This window comes from Haemorhous mexicanus, chromosome 13 (genome assembly GCF_027477595.1).
Source record: "Haemorhous mexicanus isolate bHaeMex1 chromosome 13, bHaeMex1.pri, whole genome shotgun sequence".
Taxonomy (NCBI): domain Eukaryota; kingdom Metazoa; phylum Chordata; class Aves; order Passeriformes; family Fringillidae; genus Haemorhous; species Haemorhous mexicanus.
The window spans coordinates 3863738-3876408 of NC_082353.1; the positions used below are offsets into that span (position 1 = coordinate 3863738).

Below are 12671 nucleotides of genomic sequence, written 5' to 3' on the forward strand. Positions count from 1 at the left end.
TGGACCCGCCCCCGCCGCGCCCCCAGCCCGTCCCCGCGGCCTCCCGCCCTTCCCGCCGCTCCCGGTCCGTCCCCGCCGCGCCGCCGTACCCGCCTCAGCGGCCCCCCCCGGCCCTCACCTCCGTCCCTCCCTCCCGGTGCGGTGCGGGAGCCAGCGGCGCGCCCCCGCTTCCCGGTGCTGTCTCTCCCCTTCACAGCCCGCCGCCATGCTGGCCGCCAGCGCCTCTCTCCTCCGCCGCTGCGCCGTCTCCGGCCTCCGCGCCGCCGTCCGCCGGCCCGCCGGCCCAGCAGGTGAGCGGCCGCACTCCTCTCTCTGTCCCTCCCGCCGCGGTTCGCGCCCTGGCTGCCGGCGCGGCGGGGAGCGAGGCCGCGCGGCCCGGCGTGTCCTTGCGGTGACCCCGCGGCCTAGCGCGGGCCGCTCCCGCCACCGGCACCGGCACCGGCACCGGCACCCCCCGCGGGCACCGCCTCAGCGGGCACCGGGCACCGCCCGGGGGCTGCAGCGGAGGCGGCGGCGCTTTCTCTGCGCCCCCCACCAAGGTGACATTGGCGGAGGGCGGCGGTGATCTCCGCAGCACCGGGGCGCCGGCCACCCCCGGCTCCGCTGCAGCTCCGCGCTAGCCCTCACCCTCCTAATTAACACCGCAATTAATTTTATTTATAATATTAATGCCCCAGTTAATAGGGAGAGTAGGAGGGCCAGCCCCAGGCAGCGTGCTGTGATGGTGGCCAAGGTGGCGGGGCTGGAAGACGGAGGCTGTAGAGAATGTACTGGCTGTGCATCGCAATTAATAGCTAATTAACTTCTGCATCGCAATTAATACCTAATTACAGACACTAATAATGCTCGGAGACTTGTGTGTGCAGCTGCTGCGGCACGTGTGAGTTAAAGAACTGCCTTAGGGAGCCTGTCGCTGCTGTCTTTTTAAACAATAAGCACAGGATTTATTAGGTGCTGCTCAACACCTTTGATCTTTTGTTATTTTAAATCCAATAAAATCTTTGCTCGCTGTTCCTTTGAGCTGCTGAACCCCGGTTGCTCCTGGGCCTCGTTTCTGTTTGGCTCTGTGTTCTTCTTTTCCAAGGTCTTGTGTTTCCCACACCCCACTTAAACACTGCTGCCACCCCTTTGCAGGGAGGTTCTGTTGCTGCAAAACCTCCCCTGGGCTCCTCGTTGTCAGATTTTCAGTAAATTAACTTATTTCTTCACATGTGCTTTTCTTCTGTGCTCGTTACTGGCGAAAACTGCCCAATTCTGGCCCTCACAGAGAAGCTTTAACATGTTTTTGTGTCATACTAGGTGATTTTAGCTTTAATGCCTGTAGAGTTCACTTTAAAGCAAAGGTGCTTGCCCTTTGGCTCTTCCTTGAGCTGGGAATCTCTGCCTGGATAGGTTGGCTGTCACACACACGTCATGTGTGTGACAGTGACCTTGATGGACCCTGCTGAAACTCAGGCCAGAGGCACTCTGCAGATACAGGTAGAAATATTAATGTGGAAAAGAAACATAGCAGCAATTGAGAAACACACCCTAGAAAGGCATAGCTTTGATTTTTATAGTCTGTATTTGCCTCCTGGATCCCGGGAATGGTTTTGTTGAAGAAACACTTCAGATTTTGACTTAAAGATGGTATTTGAGTGCTTCAATTTAGGCTTTTCTCCAGCTGAGATTTGCTGTTTCTCTGTAGGATTTTTTTTTGTTTGGTTTGGTTTTTTTTTTTTTGTGTAGGAAAAATAAGGATTCTCCTTCAGCCAGCTGAAACCTGGAGGGTTTTCAGCAGTGTCCTCGGAGCAGGAGCATTTCCAGAGCCCTGCTCTTGCTCTGAGCTCAGCTGTGCAGGTGATGCCGAGAGCAGGGTCAAAGGTCTGCTTTGGAGCTGGGAAAAGGAGGGGGAATTTCCCTACAGGAACCAAAAGAGCATTTTAATTCTGTCTTTTCCTGTTGTTTACTTTTCCATAGCTAAAATAAATAAAGCTATTTTCGTGCTTCCATTGCATAAGTGAGTATTGCAGCTGAAATGTTGGACCAGGTTAAATTTTGTTAAAAAAGCAAATTGCCTGCTAATTAGGCTGCCATTAATGAAACCAAAGAGAAGTTATCAGCAAAAATACAACCAGTTGTGATGTTGGGTTGTTTTGTTTTGTTTTAAATAAAGCCCTGTAGTTGATCACTGCGAGTGGTTCATGCTGGGTTAAGAAAGAAAAAGTCAGGAGCTAAATTTGACTTGTGTGAAGCAGAGCTTTGAGCTCCAAGGTCGTATCTGGTGTGTGACTTCTCTGCAAATATTAGTGGAGTGAGATTAGCAGTGGGGAAAGCAAGCACCAGGCTTGTGGGCCTTCGGTTTAGTTCCCTTAGAAAACTGTTCCAACCTTTGTGGGGTAAAAAAAGACAGGTTAATCCAAAAAAAAACAAATTTGTGACAGTGCTGAGTGAAGAAACGAATTAATGACCCTGTCAGACTAATTTGTGCATTAGCCTACAATCTGCTTTTTTGATTAGTTATCGAAAATTAATGCAATTGTAGCCTTGAGATCCAGGAGTTTTCTCTTGGATAGCCACAGTGGTCAATTTTTTTCCTCCTCCAGCCCTTCTGCTGGAAGGAATATCTCTCATCCTTTTGCTTTTGAGAGCCTCTCTAGGAATTGCATGGAATTTTGTTGGTGAAGGATGTACAAGTTAAAGCTTCTCAGTCTCGCTTGGCTGTGGGAAGAGGCAGAGTTCCTGTATTCTACAGAAAAAGGAATGCCAGAAGGCTGAAGGACTGGTGTCCAGAGTTGGTTTTTGTGTCTTGCCCCTGCTCTGACCAGTGCTCTGGGAGCACTTTGGAAGTCTGATACGGAAAAAAGCAGCCACTACTACAACATAAACCACTATATTTAATAAGTTACATCCACCCAGGGCTCATCCAGGACTGACTGTAACAAGGGAAATCCATATTTTATTTCTTCTGGCCTCTTGGTCAGGACTAAAGCAGTGTTGTGTTCCTTTTGCTCTGAGTTTGTTCCTTTTTTCCTGCCTTCAGCTGTGCTTCCTGCCCGCTGCTACTCTCACGGGTCACAAGAGTCAGATGAAGAATTTGATGCTCGCTGGGTGACGTATTTCAACAAGCCAGATATTGATGCCTGGGAGCTTAGGAAAGGTAAGGTGGAGACCAGGGAAGCATAACCTGGAGGAAATAGAGGTTTTCTGACCAGAAATAACAACTTTAGTTGGTGTTTTGTGGATTCCCTGTCCCTGGGAGTGTCCGAGGCCAGGGCTTGAAGTAACCTGGTCTAGTGGGAGGTGTCCCTGCCCATGACAGAATGGTGAGCTAGGTGATCTCTGAGGTCCTTCCAACCCAAACCATTCCATGATTCCATGATTTTAACACCTGGATGGGAGGGACAGTAGCATTTACTCCAAGGACAGTGTGTTTGAGCTCTGCTATGCTCATTTTTCTTTGGACTTTGGCTGGGGGTATCAGTAGGGCAGTGTGGGGTGTGTGCACAGGTTATGGGGCTGGGGGTATCAGTAGGGCAGTGTGGGGTGTGTGCACAGGGGTTATGGGGCTGGGGGTATCAGTAGGGCAGTGTGGGGTGTGTGCACAGGTTATGGGGCTGGGGGTATCAGTAGGGCAGTGTGGGGTGTGTGCACAGGGGTTGTGGGGCTGGGGTATCAGTAGGGCAGTGTGGGGTGTGTGCACAGGGGTTGTGGGGCTGGGGGTATCAGTAGGGCAGTGTGGGGTGTGTGCACAGGGGTTGTGGGGCTGGGAGTATCAGTAGGGCAGTGTGGGGTGTGTGCACAGGGGTTGTGGGGCTGGGGGGATCTGTAGGGCAGTGTGGGGTGTGTGCACAGGGGTTATGGGGCTGGGGGTATCTGTAGGGCAGTGTGGGGTGTGTGCACAGGGGTTGTGGGGCTGGGGGTATCTGTAGGGCAGTGTGGGGTGTGTGCACAGGTTATGGGGCTGGGGGTATCAGTAGGGCAGTGTGGGGTGTGTGCACAGGTTATGGGGCTGGGGGGATCTGTAGGGCAGTGTGGGGTGTGTGCACAGGGGTTATGGGGCTGGGGGTATCTGTAGGGCAGTGTGGGGTGTGTGCACAGGGGTTATGGGGCTGAGAGTGTCTGTAGGGCAGTGTGGGGTGTGTGCACAGGGGTTGTGGGGCTGGGGGTATCTGTAGGGCAGTGTGGGGTGTGTGCACAGGGGTTATGGGGCTGGGGGTATCAGTAGGGCAGTGTGGGGTGTGTGCACAGGGGTTATGGGGCTGGGGGTATCAGTAGGGCAGTGTGGGGTGTGTGCACAGGGGTTATGGGGCTGGGGGTATCAGTAGGGCAGTGTGGGGTGTGTGCACAGGTTATGGGGCTGAGAGTGTCTGTAGGGCAGTGTGGGGTGTGTGCACAGGTTATGGGGCTGGGGGGATCTGTAGGGCAGTGTGGGGTGTGTGCACAGGGGTTGTGGGGCTGGGGAGATCTGTAGGGCAGTGTGGGGTGTGTGCACAGGGGTTGTGGGGCTGGGAGTATCAGTAGGGCAGTGTGGGGTGTGTGCACAGGGGTTGTGGGGCTGGGGGGATCTGTAGGGCAGTGTGGGGTGTGTGCACAGGTTATGGGGCTGGGGGTATCAGTAGGGCAGTGTGGGGTGTGTGCACAGGGGTTATGGGGCTGGGGGTATCAGTAGGGCAGTGTGGGGTGTGTGCACAGGTTATGGGGCTGGGGGGATCTGTAGGGCAGTGTGGGGTGTGTGCACAGGGGTTATGGGGCTGGGGGTATCTGTAGGGCAGTGTGGGGTGTGTGCACAGGGGTTATGGGGCTGAGAGTGTCTGTAGGGCAGTGTGGGGTGTGTGCACAGGGGTTGTGGGGCTGGGGGTATCTGTAGGGCAGTGTGGGGTGTGTGCACAGGGGTTATGGGGCTGGGGGTATCAGTAGGGCAGTGTGGGGTGTGTGCACAGGGGTTATGGGGCTGGGGGTATCAGTAGGGCAGTGTGGGGTGTGTGCACAGGTTATGGGGCTGAGAGTGTCTGTAGGGCAGTGTGGGGTGTGTGCACAGGTTATGGGGCTGGGGGGATCTGTAGGGCAGTGTGGGGTGTGTGCACAGGGGTTGTGGGGCTGGGGAGATCTGTAGGGCAGTGTGGGGTGTGTGCACAGGGGTTGTGGGGCTGGGGGTATCAGTAGGGCAGTGTGGGGTGTGTGCACAGGGGTTATGGGGCTGGGGTATCAGTAGGGCAGTGTGGGGTGTGTGCACAGGGGTTGTGGGGCTGGGGGTATCAGTAGGGCAGTGTGGGGTGTGTGCACAGGGGTTGTGGGGCTGGGGGTATCAGTAGGGCAGTGTGGGGTGTGTGCACAGGGGTTGTGGGGCTGGGGGTATCAGTAGGGCAGTGTGGGGTGTGTGCACAGGGTTTATGGGGCTGGGGGTATCAGTAGGGCAGTGTGGGGTGTGTGCACAGGTTATGGGGCTGGGGGTATCAGTAGGGCAGTGTGGGGTGTGTGCACAGGTTATGGGGCTGGGGGTATCAGTAGGGCAGTGTGGGGTGTGTGCACAGGTTATGGGGCTGGGGGTATCAGTAGGGCAGTGTGGGGTGTGTGCACAGGTTATGGGGCTGGGGGTATCAGTAGGGCAGTGTGGGGTGTGTGCACAGGGGTTGTGGGGCTGGGGGTATCTGTAGGGCAGTGTGGGGTGTGTGCACAGGGGTTATGGGGCTGGGGGTATCTGTAGGGCAGTGTGGGGTGTGTGCACAGGGGTTATGGGGCTGGGGGTATCAGTAGGGCAGTGTGGGGTGTGTGCACAGGGGTTGTGGGGTTGGGGGTATCAGTAGGGCAGTGTGGGGTGTGTGCACAGGTTATGGGGCTGGGGGTATCAGTAGGGCAGTGTGGGGTGTGTGCACAGGTTATGGGGCTGGGGAGATCTGTAGGGCAGTGTGGGGTGTGTGCACAGGGGGGATAGGACTGGGGTATGTCCATGGGGCAGTGTGCTGTAGGTGTGTGGGGCAGTATAGGAGCAATACAGTGGGACAGTTCATCTTTCAAGGCCAGTTGTGCCTTAAAAATGTGATTTCCTGAGTAGATAATTGCAGCCAGAGGGATCCTTCCAGCAGCACCTGGCTGACGAGCTGCTGGATTTTCTGTCAGAGAGGAAGGGAGCAGACAGCAAGAGGGTCCTTTTGAGATCATGCCAAGCTGGTCCCAAGTTCCCCTTGGTGTTTCCTTGTCTCCACAGGCATCAACACACTGGTGGGCTACGACCTGGTCCCGGAGCCCAAGATCATCGACGCGGCTCTGAGGGCCTGCCGACGGTTAAATGACTTTGCCAGCGCTGTCCGCATCCTAGAGGTTGTAAAGGTGGGTGGAACTGCCCTGTTCCCAGAGCAGAGCCTGCCAGCAGGGCAGTTTTCCCTGCTCCAAAGGGAAACCACCATCAGTGCCTCCATGATGAGCACAAAGTTTGCTGGCTTTCTTGCGGGACTGAGAGAAGTAACTCAGAAAGCTCTCTTGGGAAACACCTGAAACCAGCTCCTTGAAACCTGAGTCCAGCCTGGCCAGGGAGTTGAGAGAAGCCAGGACTTCTATTTCAGCCCTAGAGGCCAGGAGCTCTGCTCTGCCACAGGCAGAAGTGGGAGGCTTTGGAAATGTGTATTTTGAAGTAACTCCATTCTTTGTTTTTTGGGGTTTTTTTTTCAGGACAAGGCAGGACCCCACAAGGAAATCTATCCTTACGTTATCCAGGAGCTTAGACCAACTTTGAGTGAACTTGGAATCTCCACTCCAGAGGAACTGGGCCTGGACAAAGCATAAACCTTGTTGGTAAGGTTTGATGTTGCTTCCCAGACTCTTGGTGTGGGAGTCCTGGGCGCCAAACCCCCTGGCAAAAACAGCATAGGAAAGACCTAATATGCCTTAATCCCAGACTAAAATAAAACCCTAAATAAAAATCCTTGTGGAAGTGAAGCCTCTTAACTCAGTTTCCTCAGGAGATGACCACTGTCATATTATTTTTTTAAATATTATGCTTAGAATAGAGATACTATGTGTCAGACTGCTGCAAATAGTGCTTGATTCTGGATATTTTCAGTCCTTTTCCTCCTCCTTGCCCTGGGATACAATGTCTTGGTGCCAGGGGTCCTGAATCAGCTGGGCTGGGAATGCAGTACCTGCATTTTTGAGCTGAGCATAGGTAAACAAGGCTTTGAAGGTAAAAGGGATGGGAATAACTCATTTGGGACCTCATGGAAACTTTGTGGAGTTCCTAGGCTGCTTCTTTAATGTCTTTTTTTTATTTTCCCCCTGTTGTTTTCTATGCCAGGTGGATCACTCAAGTGTTCTGCTGATGCTACCAGATTGTACACCGTCACTTGGAGAGACAAACTTTAAATCTTACCTGACATAACTTCTTCCTTTATTGAGTCACAGTGGAAGTGCTGTGGAGTTGGGCCTAATAAAGGAAAAACTGGTTTGACTCATGTGTTACCAGTGCCTCATGTGGTCATTTCCTGCTGCTTTTGTAGGGAAAAAGAAGGAACAAACCATAAATGTGCTCTTAGGAGCTTCTAAATTGTGGCTTTCTCTGCAGAGCTCGTGCCCAGAGCCTTCCTAAGCCCAGGCAAGGGTTTGGGAAGGAAAATAAACCAACAGAAGTAGGTGGGAGGAGAAGGGAACTATCTTAATTCTGTTGTTATTTTCCTCCTAGAAGAGGGGAATTTTCTAGGAAAACAGAAATTTTTTTTCTGCACAGTGGGCTCAGGACAAGAGCCCTGCAGGGCAGGATGCCTGACTCTGTCCCACAGTCCCATCCCATCCCACTGTTTCATCCATTGTAAGACTTTCAGTTCCTGTTCCTTTCTCCTCTTGCTTTTTATATGTATAGAGAGGGTGAGGTATAGGAATGTGCCTCTTGTTGATGGAGTGACAAAACTATCCTTTGTCCCCTTAAAAAGGAAATAAGCCCAGAAGTTTCTCTCCTCGATTAGGTGAAAAAGGCATCTCATAGGCCTGGGGTTCTTCACCTTAAACTTAAGGATGGACAATTGGTCAGGAGCCAAAAAGTCCTGCCTGACAATTTGTTAGAAAAAGAAGAGAACAAAGAAACTGATCGCTTTTGTGAGATGTTTTACCATGAGCAAGAACCTCTTGCACCTGGCTCAGTTTTTCTCTGTAAGAAGTTTTTTTGCCTTTCATTAAAACCTTTTTGTTTCCAACACTGCAACAGAAGCCATCCTGCTCATTTTATGCCTCCAAAAGTAGCTGAGCTGTCTTGGGTGTGAAATAGACCTCTAAGAGCTTATGACATCTGGCTCGAAAAGTCTCCTATTTCAGTCCATGAGTCCCGCAGTCGCGTCTCCCGTCCCTCTGTCCCGTCCCATCCCATGGCCCCATCCCGTGGTCCCGTCCCGCTCTCCTGTCCCATCCCGCAGTCTCGTCCCGCGGTCCCATCCCTCTCTCCCGTCCCGTCCCGTCCCGCTCTCCTGTCCCATCCCGCAGTCTCGTCCCGCGGTCCCATCCCTCTCTCCTGTCCCGTACCGTCCCGCTCTCCTGTCCCATCCCGCAGTCTCGTCCCGCGGTCCCATCCCTCTCTCCCGTCCCGTCCCATCCCTCTCTCCTGTCCCATCCCGCAGTCTCGTCCCGCGGTCCCATCCCTCTCTCCTGTCCCGTCCCGTCCCGCTCTCCTGTCCCATCCCGCAGTCTCGTCCCGCGGTCCCATCCCTCTCTCCTATCCCGTCCCGTCCCGCGGTCCCGTCCCGCTGTCCGGTCCCACCCCGCATGCGCGGCAGAGGGGCGCGCCCTTTCCCCGCCTCCCATTGGCTGAATCCCGCCGGCCCCGCGCTGCCATTGGCGGGCGGGCCATGGGGCGGGGCCAGGGACGGCCATGGCGACGGGCGGCGGCGGAGCCGGGCCTGGTCCCGGTCCCGGTCGCGGTCTCGGTGGCGCTGCCAGCGGAGCCGGCGGCCGGCGGGGCCCGGGGGTACGTGCCGTGTACGGGCGTGCTGGGGGTGCGGGGCTGGGAGGTGAGCGTGGGGCTGTGCGGGGTATGCGTATCGTGGGTATGGGGCTGTGTGGCTGTGTGGGGTACCTGTATGGGGCTGTGTGGGATATCTGCATGGGGGTATAGGATATCTGCGTGGGGCTATGGGGCTGTGTGAGATATCTGCATGGGGCTATGGGGCTGTGTAGGGTATCTGCATGGGGGTATAGGATATCTGCATGAGGCTATGGGGCTGTATGGGATATGTGCATGGGGCTGTAGGGGATATCTTCATGGGGCTATGGGGCTGTGTGAGATATGTGTATGGGGCTATGGGGCTGTGTAGGGTATCTGCATGGGGGTATAGGATATCTTCATGGGGCTATGGGGCTGTGTGAGACATGTGCATGGGGCTTTGGGGCTGTGTAGGGTATCTGCATGGGGGTATAGGATATCTGTAGGGGGCTATGGGGCAGTGTGGGATATTGCATGGGGCTGTGGGGAGTATCTTCATGGGGCTATGTGGGGTATCTGTATGGGGGTATGGGGTGGGATATTGCGTCGTCCTTATGGGGCTGTTTGGGATATTGCATGGGGGGTATAGGATATCTGTATGGGGCTGTGTGGGGTGTCTGCATGGTGGGTATGGGGCTGAGGAGAGAATGGGGCAGTGTGGGGTGTGTGCACAGGGGTTATGGGGCTGGGGTATGTCCATGGGGCAGTGTGGGGTAGGTGTGTGGGGCTGGGGTATGTCCATGGGGCAGTGTGGGGTAGGTGTGTGGGGCTGGGGTATGTCCATGGGGCAGTATGGGACCAATACAGTGGGAGAGTTCATCTTTCAGAGTTGCAGACAGGGAGGCACAGTACTGTATACAGTGTATAACAATATAAATAAATAAATATGATACAGAGGTATCATATCAGCACAGCATCAGCTGGCTAGGAAGGGGTATGGCACATCCAGAGGGATCTGGTGGGGCACTGCCTGCCTGGTCATTCCCACTATAAAGCTCTGTCCTGCTAATTCCAGCTTAAGACACTGAGGCTAATCCTGGCTGTGCTCTCCAATCACCATCCCCAGTCCTCTGCTGTGTTCCTTTAATTCCATGTCCCCCCTGTGCTAACCCTCTCTGATTTTCCCTCTATTTTCTTCACTACTTCTTGTGTTTGTGGAGGTTTTTTCCTCCCCCTTGCCCTTAGGAGCATTGGTTCTCCTTGACAATAATTGGATAAAAGGAGAAGCTTGGAAACCCCAAATTAAAATACACAATCCTTACATTTGTGTTTGATTAACCTCTCAGGAAATCTCCTCCACCACCTTTTTCCAAGTATTACTGCAGCCAGGCTTGCACAGGAACTGATGGTGACTACCTGTGCTTTTAATTACCATCACCATTCCCAAATAATCCTCTCATCTGCTATCAGATCTGCTTATTCCTTTTCCTCTCCCTCCTCCCGGCTGGGGAGGAGGAGCTGTCCCTGGGGACAGATTTCCCTGGGGACAGATTTCCCTGCTGACCTTGAGCTCCCAGGAAGGATTGGATGCTCTGAGATGACTCTGCTTTACTTCATCCCTGTGGAGAGGTGCTAAAAGCTTCTTCCACTCTTTTTTTAGCTGATTTGGGCTGAAAAGAAGAGGCTGAACAAAGGGACAGATGTGGTGGAGAAGAGAGGTCCATACATCATGAGCAAACCTCCCTCCATTCAGGCCAAGCTGAGTAAGTGATGCTTGGTGGACTCTGCTGGGACTTGGGGTGTAATTTCCACCTCTCTCCCAGAGCTGGGGTTACCAAAAGCCCTTTTATTCCTCAGTGGGGTAAAACCTTTATAAAACCCCATTAAAAACCCATAGGGATGCCTTTGGGAAAGCAGTGCACTGCACCCAGGCTCACCTGCACCACCCTCCTCACCCATTGCCCAAAAGAAGAACCCCTTTGGAGCACTTGGGGATTTTTCTCTGTGTCCCTGTGCTTGGCTTGCAGAGAGGCAGCGGGAGCTGGCAAAGGCAGCGCTGCGAAGGCAGGGGCTGCTGGGGGCACCCACTGCCCTGAAACCAACTCCTAAAAGGTCTGATCCCCTCCTCCTCTTTTCCAAATGCCCTTTTCACTTTTCTTGGGGAGACTGGGAAACTCAGAGGATTAAAAAAAGAGTCTGGGACCTTATTCTGCTGGCTCTGTTCGGCCAGGAACACCCAGCATAATAAAAATATTGCTTTTCTCTCTGTTTTGGGGATGATTTGGTGGTGTGGATTTATTTGGGTATGCTGGGGTTTAGCTGGTGGTGGCCCTGCACAGGGCCTGGGTGGGAAGGAGTGGGATTCCTGCCCTGGCTCCTCAGCCTGTCAGCTCCATGGATGTGTTTGCACATAAAACATCTGTGCTGGTCTCCCTCCCGTGTTTCCTGGCAGGTCTGTGAAGTTCAACAAGGGCTACACGGCGCTCAGCCAGACAGCTGATGAAAACCTGGTCTCCCTTGACTCAGACAGGTGAATAGCCCAGGATTTTGGGTAAATATCCCATGATTTTGAGGGTGGGGGTGCTCCCAGATGGCTTTTTGGAGGCGTTGATTTTCCTTGTCACTTGTAGAACATCCCTGATGGCACTGGGCACCTCAGGGCAGTGAAAGGCTCCTGCTGTCCCAGATTTCAGATACCCCTTGGGGTTGCACTGCCAGCTCCTTTTTACCCCCCAAATTCCCCTTATCTGCACCCTAAAGCCCCCATCTCCTGGCCAGCTCTGTTTCTTTTTCTCCTCAGTGATGGGGAACCGGGATCCAGGTGTTCCTCGGGATACTCCTCCGCTGAGGCAAGTGCGGGGCTCTGACTCTGACACTGTGGGGTCCCCAGGGGCTCCCTCGTCCCCCTGACCCCTCGAGGCTCTGGCTGGGGCTGGAAGCATCACCCCCCAGGGCGTGGATGTGTGTCCATCCTGCAGAGCTCTGCTTTGTCCCCCGCAGCAGGTGACCCAGGACCTGAGCCGGCAGCTGCTGCAGGACGGGTACCACCTCGACGAGGTCCCCGATGACGAAGACCTGGATCTCATCCCCCCAAAACCTGCTGCCTCCTCTTCCTGCCCCTGCTGTTTTGGAGAAAATCTCTCCTGTGTGATCCAGTAGCTGCACAAGAACAGGTCAAAATCCAGCACTTTCTTTGTCCCGTGGGATGGCTGCTGGGTGTCCGGGTCCCACGCCAGGACGGTGACACAAGGACTGAACGATGCTGCTCGTGGCAGAGACCAACTGACTCCAAAAGACTTCTCCTTACACTCAGCAATATCAGGGGGAGGTGGCACAGTGACAGTTTGGTGACCTGCACGGGACCTGGCACTTGGCTGGGGCGGGAAGGGAGGACAGGCAGGGCCTGGCACCTCCACAGGGCTATAAAGGGAAGGATTTGGGAGTTTCTGGGGTTGGAGCTAATGGCTTATTCCCATTCTCCTCAACGCTGCTTTGATGCAGGTGAGGCACAGCACAAGCCCCCCCGTCCCAGCTCTGCACAGGGCTTGGATTTGGGGGGCTGGAGCCTCCCTGCTGCAAACCACAAACGCTGCCTTAAACCATGGTCTTGCTGTATGACATAGAGGACAATCAGCTTCTTATACAGAAACCTTATTTAAATATTTCATGTCAACAGACATGAACTGGTTGGGTGGGGGGCATGTTTGTTTTTGTATTTTACTTGTAAAAGGGAGCACTCAATAAACTGGATCTCATTACTCAGAAGGGGTGCTGGTGATGTGAGGGGGAC

The 12671-nt window shown here is 54.0% G+C and overlaps 2 protein-coding genes across 2 annotated transcripts; both read left to right on the plus strand.

Moving 5' to 3' along the window:
* The first annotated feature begins 28 nt into the window (after positions 1 to 28).
* Positions 29 to 7434, plus strand: LOC132333185 (cytochrome c oxidase subunit 5A, mitochondrial). Its single transcript, XM_059858008.1, has 5 exons — positions 29 to 290; positions 3023 to 3139; positions 6188 to 6309; positions 6649 to 6771; positions 7271 to 7434. The coding sequence occupies exons 1-4, from the start codon at positions 206 to 208 to the stop codon at positions 6760 to 6762; spliced, it is 438 nt and encodes a 145-aa protein (XP_059713991.1). The 5' UTR covers positions 29 to 205; the 3' UTR covers positions 6763 to 6771; positions 7271 to 7434.
* Positions 7435 to 8801: 1367 nt separating this feature from the next.
* On the plus strand, positions 8802 to 12646 carry FAM219B (family with sequence similarity 219 member B). Its single transcript, XM_059857941.1, has 6 exons — positions 8802 to 8926; positions 10542 to 10644; positions 10909 to 10993; positions 11334 to 11411; positions 11682 to 11730; positions 11882 to 12646. Exons 1-6 carry the CDS (start codon positions 8831 to 8833, stop codon positions 12038 to 12040), a joined length of 570 nt encoding a protein of 189 aa, XP_059713924.1. The 5' UTR covers positions 8802 to 8830; the 3' UTR covers positions 12041 to 12646.
* Positions 12647 to 12671: the final 25 nt, after the last annotated feature.

Coding starts and splice junctions, on each gene's coding strand:
- LOC132333185 (XM_059858008.1), top strand. CDS start 206: ATGCTGGCCGCCAGCGCCTCTCTCCTCCGCCGCTGCGCCGTCTCCGGC. Junction 291..3,022: donor CCGGCCCGCCGGCCCAGCAG/GTGAGCGGCCGC, acceptor TCCTGCCTTCAG/CTGTGCTTCCTGCCCGCTGC. Junction 3,140..6,187: donor TGCCTGGGAGCTTAGGAAAG/GTAAGGTGGAGA, acceptor TTGTCTCCACAG/GCATCAACACACTGGTGGGC.
- FAM219B (XM_059857941.1), top strand. CDS start 8,831: ATGGCGACGGGCGGCGGCGGAGCCGGGCCTGGTCCCGGTCCCGGTCGC. Junction 10,994..11,333: donor CTGAAACCAACTCCTAAAAG/GTCTGATCCCCT, acceptor GTTTCCTGGCAG/GTCTGTGAAGTTCAACAAGG. Junction 11,731..11,881: donor CGGGATACTCCTCCGCTGAG/GCAAGTGCGGGG, acceptor TGTCCCCCGCAG/CAGGTGACCCAGGACCTGAG.